This window comes from Nycticebus coucang, chromosome 3 (genome assembly GCF_027406575.1).
Source record: "Nycticebus coucang isolate mNycCou1 chromosome 3, mNycCou1.pri, whole genome shotgun sequence".
Taxonomy (NCBI): domain Eukaryota; kingdom Metazoa; phylum Chordata; class Mammalia; order Primates; family Lorisidae; genus Nycticebus; species Nycticebus coucang.
The window spans coordinates 124,940,653-124,950,654 of record NC_069782.1 but is presented as its reverse complement, the minus strand read 5'-3'; the positions used below and the strand labels follow the sequence as shown (position 1 = coordinate 124,950,654).

The 10,002-nt window shown below is 39.8% G+C and overlaps 1 protein-coding gene across 4 annotated transcripts in view; it reads right to left on the bottom strand.

Annotated features, from left to right (window-relative positions):
- The window catches only part of ENTPD1 (ectonucleoside triphosphate diphosphohydrolase 1), a 187,343-nt gene that overhangs the window by 83,766 nt on the left and 93,575 nt on the right, over positions 1-10,002 (bottom strand). For all 4 annotated transcript variants that reach the window (XM_053582846.1, XM_053582845.1, XM_053582847.1 and 1 more), the window contains exons 4-7: positions 7,976-8,126; positions 5,637-5,796; positions 4,262-4,498; positions 2,816-3,076 (exon numbers count right to left, since the gene is read on the bottom strand). In XM_053582846.1, the coding sequence (XP_053438821.1) occupies positions 2,816-3,076; positions 4,262-4,498; positions 5,637-5,796; positions 7,976-8,126 (809 nt within the window). The remainder of the gene's footprint in view (positions 1-2,815; positions 3,077-4,261; positions 4,499-5,636; positions 5,797-7,975; positions 8,127-10,002) is intronic.

Sequence of the window (10,002 nt, the reverse complement as noted above, 5' to 3'; positions counted from 1 at the left end):
CCTTTGCACCTGTCTTCTTCAGAAAATCTTCTGTTCAAGTCTCTTGCCCACAACAAAATGGGATCACTTGTTCTTTTCTTAATAATAAGTTTGAGTTCTCTGTGGATTCTGGTTATTAGACCCTTGTCAGAAATATAACCTCCAAATAATCCTCTCCCATTTTGAGGGCTGTCTATTTGCTTTACTTACTGTGTTCTTGGCATGCAGAAGCTTTTTAGTTTGATCAGATCCGTAATATATTTTCGATGTTGCTTCAATTGCCTATGGGCTCCTCCTCATAAAGTATTCTCCCAGGCCAATTTTTTCAAGTGTTTCCCCTGCACTCTCTCCAAGAATTTTTATAGTTTCATGTCTTTTTTTTTTTTTTTTGGTAGAGACAGAGTCTCACATTATCGCCCTTGGTACAGTGTCGTGGCATCACACAGCTCACAGCAACCTCCAACTCCTGGACTTAGACAATTCTCTTGCCTCAGCCTCCAGTGTAGCTGGGACTACAGGCACCCACCACAATGCCCAGCTATTTTTGTTACAGTTTGGCCGGGGCCGGGTTTGAACCCACCACCCTCAGTATATGGGGCCAGCGCCCTACACACTGAGCCACAGGCACCGCCCAATATAGTTTCATGTCTCATGTTTAAGTTCTTTAACCAGTGAGAGTCAATTTTTGTTAGAAGAGAAAAGTGTGAGTCCAGTTTCAGTCTTCTACAAGTCGCCAGCCAATTCATCCAGCACCATTTGCTAAATAGGGAATCTTTCCCCCAATTTATATTTTTGATAAGCTTACCAAAGATCAAATGATGATAAGTGTCTGGGTTGATCTCTTGCTTTTCAATTCTGTTCCATACATCTACCTCTTTATTTTTGTGCCAGTACCATGCTGTTTTGATCACTATAGATTTATAGTATAGTCTGAAGTCTGGTAAAGTGATAAAATGTCTATACTTCCCAAAGCAATCTACAGATTTAATGCAATCCCTATTAAAGTACCTCTGTCATACTTAAAAGATCTGGAAAAATTAGTACTTCGTTTTATGTGAAAATAATTTCAATGAGGAACTAAAGGATCGAACAGAAAAGTCTCCAGGGGGAGCATGAGGCTTCTCCACCCTTTCCCAACCCCTATCTCTCTCTACCTTGGTTGAATGAGTCATATTCAAAAGCAAAAAATTTCCATCTTCCCAAAGAGGAAAGGCTTAGTCAAGCATAAGGGACAGGAATGAGGCCATGATTCCCAGTAGGCAAAGTTTTTGGAGAAGTTGAAAAGTCAACACACAAAGGCATGCTCATTTTCCTTCATATTTTACTTCCTAACAGTGACTGGAATGAAAAAGGCCCTTGGTAGATGGCCTCCCTATTGTACTACCCTCCTTCCTCTTCAAGGAGTTTGACCCAAAGCAAAGACCCTAGCTCAAAAGAGCCCAAGGTGAGCAGCAGGTGCCAGCTTAGCTAGAGGCACCCAGCTGTGGTTCTAATTTGTTCTGAATGTGGGTTTTGAGTCAACTGATAACCAACTAGTATACTCTGCCAGTCATAGTCCTATCATGTATTTCTCTCAGGAGCCTGGAGGGGAGGGGATGCTGTGACTTAGGTCACGGTTAAGTCAAGTCTAGATCCACAGCACTACCTCATATTGTTTTCTAAGACCAAGAAAATGAAGAGCTCATAGTTTACAATAATCCAGAAGTTAAATCATGTTTGAGTATTATGAGGCCTGGACTCTCTCCACAGAGCTCTTTCTGTAACATAGGACTGGGCCCAGAGACTTTGCAAGAAATTCTCTTGCTGGGGTCCTAAAGGGGAGTTGAACTTCCCTCCTCATATGCTGATTTCTTTTCTGAAAAGGGAGAAAGAGTGTGAAGGTAGACAAAAGCTCTTGTTTCTTCGAATGATATCTTAAATGAAAAAATGAGATAAGTACACAGGGTGCTTAGTCAATAATTAGCACTTGTCAGATGGTAGCTAATTTTGCAATATACTATAAACTATAACCAGGACCAAAATATGGAATTTGAATAAGATCAAGGTGCATCTCTTCTGCTCATATATTTTATCTTTTTCTGGAATAATTAGGAAAGGAAGGAATTTAGAGCTGGGATTCAAATAATTCCCCTACTCTTCAAAATGTAATGTCAATGATGCTATCTTCAATGTTTTCTTGTGATTTCCTGAGTTTCTACTTCCTAAACATTTTTATAGAGGAAAACTCTCAATCCAGTCATCAGCTGCTGTTGAAGAGTCACCTCCTCTTCTGATATTTGAGAAACCACTTGTGGCAGACTCAAATGTGTGCATACAGTCACAGTCAGCCCCCTTCTTCCTTGCTTATGGGATCCCAATTTAACCCAGAATGGAGGAATATGTTCAGGAAAGACTCCTCAGGTGATGAACAATGATGAATCTAAACTAACCATGTAATTAATTTCTCCTTATCTCAGATTGGTTTAGAGGTGTGTATTTATTTCACCAAGTTCTGGACAGCAGGACCTGGAAAGATATCTTTTGGCACTTCTGTAAAATGGGAGAGAGATTTGTGTAAGCAAACCTCTAAAATTCTTTCCTGATTTGGCTTTGCATGTAAAAATATTATGCTTAGAGCAGTAACTGCCATCTTGGCACCACAAGAAGGTCAAGAAGATAATAGAGAAGCTGATCCCAGTTCTGACATTGCTGAGCCAAAGAACTTACCCTGAATTACCTACCTCAAGACAATATGTGAGAGAAAAATATATCTTATTATTTAAATCCTTTGTAGGCACAAATTCCAAAACTTGTGAACAAAATCATCCTAACTGATATGGCTCTCTATTTCACTTACCCCAAAATCCCCTTCGATGTGTGGCAAGAAAATCCCATTGAAAGCACAGGAGGAATAAGGGCAGTAACTGGTGTTGAAGAGTTCTACAATGCTTTGTTGGCATCGTTGATAGTCTCCAGTACCCTGGATTTCAAACTGCTCAAATGGAAGAGTCCTCTTAAATTTCTTGGTACAGGGTGTCTTGTAAAGGTCACTTATATTCACTGTCTTCTCATATCCAGGGTGGAAGCATGGATCCCTGAGAATTCCATTATTTGCAATCTAAATGAAAAAAAAAAATCACTTGAAGGCATCAGTTGTGAATGCTTTAGATACAAAGGGTACAATCTGACTTCATCAATGTATAAGCATTATACAATATCCCAGCTCTCAGCATTGGCATTAATATGACCCTGCCCTGCCCTTTTCACCTTTGGGATTAAGTTAAAAAAAAAAAAAACGATTTGCATAACAGGCACCAGATGTGCTATCAGATGTAAATAAATTTAGCTATTTATAGAATGCTGATATAGTTAAAGGTGGGCCCAAAATGCCATTAGTTTGGAATGTCCCTGAGCACTTAGTCCTAATCACATAGATCAGGAGCAGATTCATAAAGAAAACTTTCAAGACTCTCAAAATTTTAAGCCTAGAGGTACTTCTCCAATGGTCTGCAGACCACTCCCAGACCATCACCACCTCTCCTAGCAGAGAATCAGAAGTTACAACATGCTTTAGGTCATTTAAGCCAGTAGTTACAAAAGGATTTCTAACCTAAGAAGAGAAAAGAAACTGTGGTGGATAAGAACCTTAGTGGTACTCTAAGAAGGGCTTTTTCCCGTAGTGATTATCTTATTGATAAGGGTCTTGAGAACTGAAGAGTGTGCCTTGGAGGAGAGAAGAGAACTGGTTGTCCTTTCAGTGGAGACAGGGTACAGCTGGATGTACAGCTGGATGTGATATCCTTGCCCTGTATTTATTTGTCAGGGTCTGCTAGTACTTGTATGTGCAGTATGTTTAACTTTTCTTGCCTTCAAATCTGGGAACAAGATTTGAAGTATTGATTGATAAACTGTGTTTTCCATGAAGTGTTTTATTTTTTTCTTCTCCAAGGTCATTTCTAACAACTATTTTCTGTATTTTGTAGGAAAAGGAGATTAAAAAGTGATCTAGAAGAGCTTATGAACTGAAATCCACCCTCTCAACATTTCTACCATGTAATCTTCATTATCATCCCCACAATGGTGAGAAATTGTTTCCTAAGAAAGGATCTGGGTCCTTGGAGATAATGTAGTAAACAAACATAAGGGGTCAACTGGATGTAGTTAAATATCCTCTCTGAAAAGTTTTGGAAAGTACAATAACCAACTTCAGACCAGTAACTGAATCAGAAAAAGAAAACAACAGGATGTGGGGGATGGAGGCCCAGAGGTTAAGGAGGGCAGGTCTGGATTCATTTATACTTGCCTGAATGTCCTTGGCCAGTTTCTGCCAGAGTGCTTGATCCTTCCCATAGCACAAGAAGCTATGTGTGTATACCTGGTAGTTTTTGCCGTACAGGCGAAAGTATAGAGAGCCCTCTTCGGACTCAGAATGCTGTGTGGGCACAAAAGTGATTTGTGTAGAGGCTCCCCCAAGGTCCAAAGCTCCAAAAGTTTTCTCATGATGGCTTTCATAATATGCTAGGTTGAACCAATTCTGTGCCTGAAAGAGAGTACAATGACCAGTACTAGAAGTCTCTGGACATTCTTCTGTTTATATTATTTCTTGGACTCAGATACTTCCTAAGGCAAAGAAGCAGGGGCAGAAAGGTGAGGCAGATCTCACTGGAGGTTCCTGATCTATAGGAGAACAACAAGAAAAGAGAGGCTTCAAAGACATATCTCAGACTGCAGCAACACAGAAGCAGTGTGACTAATGTTTACCAACTAGGGACCGTGGCCAGATGGATTCCAGTTCAAGTCCCCACTCAATCACTCATTAGCTGTGCAGCCATGGTCAGAATAATTACCCTCTCTAGGCATCAAGTTGGGGGCTCTAAAATGGGGATAATACTTGTAACCCAGTTTTAATGAGAGGATGAAATCAAATAGCACATGAAAAGTCTTTAGCACAAAACAAGACACATAGCACTAGCTAAATATAAGCTATTCTTATTGTTTTGTTTTTTTTTGTAGAGACAGAGTTTCACTGTACCGCCCTCGGTAGAGTGCCATGGCGTCACATGGCTCACAGCAACCTCTAACTCTTGAGCTTACGCGATTCTCTTGCCTCAGCCTCCCGAGTAGTTGGGGCTACAGGCGCCCGCCACAACGCCTGGCTATTTTTTTTTTTTTGTAGAGACAGAGTCCCACTGTACCACTCTCGGTAGAGTGCCGTGGCCTCACACAGCTCACAGCAATCTCCAACTCCTGGGCTTAAGCGATTCGCTTGCCTCAGCCTCCCGAGCAGCTGGGACTACAGGCGCCCGCCACAACGCCGGGCCATTTCTTGGTTGCAATTTGGCCGGAGATGGGTTTGAACCCGCCACCCTCGGCATATGGGGCCGGCGCCCTACTCACTGAGCCACAGGCGCTGCCCGCTATTCTTATTGTTAATCATAGATTTTTAATCTCTTATGTGGCTTCCTAAGGTAAAGACATGATTTCAACATTCTCCAATAGTAGAAGTTCTTGTAAGAGAATTATACCTCCAGTAACCCTTATAAATGTGGGAGTAAATTCATTAACTCATTAATTAATTCACCCATCATTCATTCTGACTAGTCACCCAAGTACTGTCTGAGATAGCAATAGTATTGGCGCTCACAGAGCCACCTCCATAGGTGCTGTGAGGTATTCACCTTTATAAATTTGCCCAGCAGATAGTTGATAGTAATCCAGCCATAGGCACCTTCCTCTTGGCCAGTGATGATCCTGGCACCCTGGAAGTCAAAGGGGTAGCTGCTGAGGCTCCTTGTCACCACATCCAGGACCCTATCTGCTGACTGCTCACTTTCCATCCTATACAAAAGGAAGAGCTGAGGTTATCATTTTTGTTTTAATAACTACACCTACCACTTCAGTTAGAAATTACAAGCAGTGTTCCCAAGAAGTGAACCATAACACACTGGAATAAACAGAAAGGAAAGGATGTCATGCACATGGCTGTCAGAGGAACCCTCTTTTTGGATGAGGCAGAACTCATCTTTTGTCCCCTTCTCTCCAAATCCAAATTCTTTCAATCCTTGCATGGGGTGGTTTTCCTAAAATACTATGTTCATTCTGTTGTTCCCTGGCTCAAAAAATTATCAAAGACTCTTAAAATTACTGTTGTGGTGATAGCTAGGCATGTTTGATCATTATATGGGAGCAATCTGTCCTAGCCGGTTACATAGCCATACTCCGCTTGAAATTTTAAATTAGGGCTTTAATAGAAACCAGGAGGCAAATGACGTGGGTTGGACAGCCTGCTGCCAGACTGGGAAAAATATTCCTCATATTATCCTTCACTTCTTGTGACTATTTGAGACCTTGAGACCTAAAGGAGGAGTCTTCCAAGATTGTCTTAATGAAGGTGGGATGCAACTGCTTCCAAGATCTAGTCTATGCCATACTGAGAACCTCTGAGTGGGAGGATGTTAACTTCTCTGTAATCTCTCCTCCACACCTACTAACTTCCTTTTATCCCTAGCTTTCCTCCCCTCCAATCCATCTTCTCTACTAGTGTCACCATTGTATAAGATCCTTTAAGGTCTTCCCACTGTCTCCAAGATAAACTCCAAAATTTCTAGCCTGGCCCACAAGGCACTTTGTGATCTGGACCCGGTCTTCTAAGAATCTCACTCAGAACCCTGGCTTTACCACTTACCACAAGTGGTAAGTCAAATAACTTGGATGAGTTATTTAACATTTATAATTTGCAGCTTCTTTACCAGGTCAATAATATCTCTTTCAGAGTTATGATGATTAAATTAAACAGCATATTTTAAATGCTTAGCACAGTGTAAGAACATAGCAAGGGCTTAAGGAATACAAGCTTCTATTATTATTTTAGAACATGCACCCTTATCTTCTATCTATGCAGAACTACTTACAGTTCTCTGAATAATACCTGGTCTTTAACACTCACTTCCCTGACTTTGCATATCCATTAGCACATGACCTTCATGAAGTCAGGGACTTTATCCTGTTCACTTCTGTATCCCTAGCACTTAGAATAGTGCCTGACACATGATCAGTACTGAATAAACACTGGTTACCGGCTGGATGCAGTGGCTCACACCTGTAATCCTAGCATTCTGGGAGGCCGAGGCAGGTGGATTGCTTCAGCTCAGGAGTTTGAGACCAGCCTGAGCAAGGGTGGGACTCTGTCCCTACTTAAAAAAAAAAGAAAAATAGAAAAATTAGCTGGGCATTGTGGCAGGTGCCTGTAGTCCCAGCTACTTGGGAGGCTGAGGCAAAAGGATCACTTGAACCCAGGAGTTTGAGGTTGTTGTGAGCCATGATATCATGCCACTCTAGCCTGGGGCAATGGAGTAAGACCCTGTCTCAAAAAAAAAAAAACAACACTGATTCCCAAGGCATACGGTCTGCTCTGCCTATAATTCCCTTTCCCTACCACAAACTTGTTCTTTGTCAATCAGCTAATATATCACCTCCGCTGGTAAGTCTTCCTGACAGCAGTTCTGAGGACTCTTCTATTAAAGAATGGATCGCCCTGTATCAAAACTGATTTCTTTGAGGGCTGAGGCACATATTCTAGACAGAGTAAGTACTCAACATATTCAGAATGAATGTATGAATGAACAAGTGAACAAATAATGCCAAGTGGCTGCCAATAAAGATGGGTTATTTGTGATTATTTATGTCTTATGATGTTCATGGGTCTTCTTTGATCTTCCTTCTCCTAGATATTGAATGGCTAAACCTATAGTCCCAACTCTAAGAGTATAGCGGCTTAATGTTTCTTTCTCCCACTTTGTCCCCTCTCTCTTGAACTCTCCATGGAGGGATGGGCAAGAAGGCTTTTTTAACATACTTAAAATCCTACTATTGTATGTTTTAGTAAGAATTTAGAAGTTTTACTCAACTTTAGTGAATGTAGAATTTGGGGTATTTGGAAAGTGTAGCCCTCTCTCAAAACTTCAGATACTCTTTCATTGTCAAGCCTAAACTGCCACTTTAATCTTGATTACTATACCTGAGCAATCGCATGCCTGCAGTGGCTCCCAGGTAAACAGGTGTTTCTTGGTGCTGGGACCTTGGAACCATTTCCAAGGCTCTTTCCATGCATTCAGACAAGTAAATGTTCAAGTCATTTATTTTCTGAACATATTTTGAGATTCCAGGACCTAAGGAAAAATGTAGAGGATAATCTCTTTTTAAAAAGTATAAAAAACATACCTTAACAATATTAAAGCAAAATATGATATTTTCTGAAAAAATACAAGAAAATAACTTCCTGATGTGGTATATGTTAGGTAGTTGTAATTACAGGGTGACTCACTAGACCTAGCTTTATGTAATTTTTAAATCTTGAGTTGGGTCTGTCCAGTATACAATAATTTTGCCACTAGATGGCGCAATTTTATGATTGCATAATAGTTCCAGATTTTAATAGGGATCTTATAAATAGCTACTCTATTCACTGCTTTTTGGTGTTTCTTCCACAAAGTTCTAATTAACAACATTAATTCCTAAAATACCTTAAAAAATAAGAAATTTAGAACCAAGGTTAAAATGAGAACCTGAAACATTGGCTTTTACTGAAAAAATAGAAGCTGCTACTAAGTTCAGTGATCATGGTACCCTAAAATTTCTGAGGTTGAGCTTTCTTCATGTTAAAAGAAACAGGAATAAAACTCACATATCCTCAGCAACTCTTCAACTCCAGTACCCTGCATCCATAGTAAAACTATTTTTCCAGTTTTAGGTCAAAAAACTAACTGTTGCTAAGGAGAGGATCTGGAGCTAAGATTCCTTAAGCTGTTTGTGTTTCCTCAACACTTTCACATTAAAATAAATATCTATAGCAGCGTTTTTCAACCTTTTTTATCTCACTGCACATATGAACCTAGAATTAAACTTCCGCAGCACACTTAAATTACGTTCATAAAAAAAAAAGAGTAAGGCCTGTAGTCCCAGCTACTCGGGAGGCTGAGGCAAGAGAATCGCTTAAGCCCAGGAGTTGGAGGTTGCTGTGAGCTGTGTGAGGCCACGGCACTCTACCAAGGGCCAGAAAGTGAGACTCTGTCTCTACAAAAAAAAAAAAAAAAAAAAAAAAAAAAAAAAGAGTAAGAAAAAGAATATACTCCCTATGCGTTGAACTTCTTGCAAAAGTATTTTTATTAATGATCTTTTAAAATTTTCATGGCACACCTAAGATCCTCTTGCAGCACACCAATTGAAAAATCACTCATATACATTATCAGTGGTTCACAGTAAGTATTTTCTTTAAAGGTGATTATTCAAATAAGTTATCTAGATCATTCACAAGTTTTTAAATAGCCTGGTTACTCAGCCATAAGAAAATCAGCTCTATATTTAACACCTAACCGTTTTAATTCAGAAAATCTGTTGTTAAATATTTGATTAACTAGAGAACTCTCTCTTTTGAGAGGGGAATATACTGCATTTGTTAAACCAAACGCTCATGAGATAAGTCTCAGAAGAAAGACATCTGCTAGATTAAAAATAAACAAAACCTTCTAAAAATGGAAGGCTTCAATGATTCCCTAACAATAAAAAATAAAATAAAATAAAAATGGAAGGCAATGAATTAAACAAAAGCCAATAAAATGAGAGATTTGGGCTTTAAGAAAAACTAGACATACTGTCTCAGTATTGATGGAGCCAAGGCTCAAGCTACTGGATAGAATACCTTGCTTGCTTGGAAACACTCCATCTATACTAGTTTCTTGGAAAACTACAAAAATTAGTGAACTCCACAAGCCATCAAACTAAAAGTCAATTATCTTGTGGGATCTAGGTTACCTATCTGACTAAAAATAAACAATGGCTTCCTGGCCCAAAACACCAAGAGATAACGGTCAAAGAGATTACAGTGCAATGCGATGTTTGTCGTTGCATGGGGGTACAGTGCAATGCGATGTTTATTGTTGAGTGGAGGGAGCTGAACTGTCAACAGATCTAGCTTGTATTGTGACCTTACAAGAAAAATAACTAGGAAAAAATGAATATGTAATGCAGTAGTTCAGAGGAGCAGGA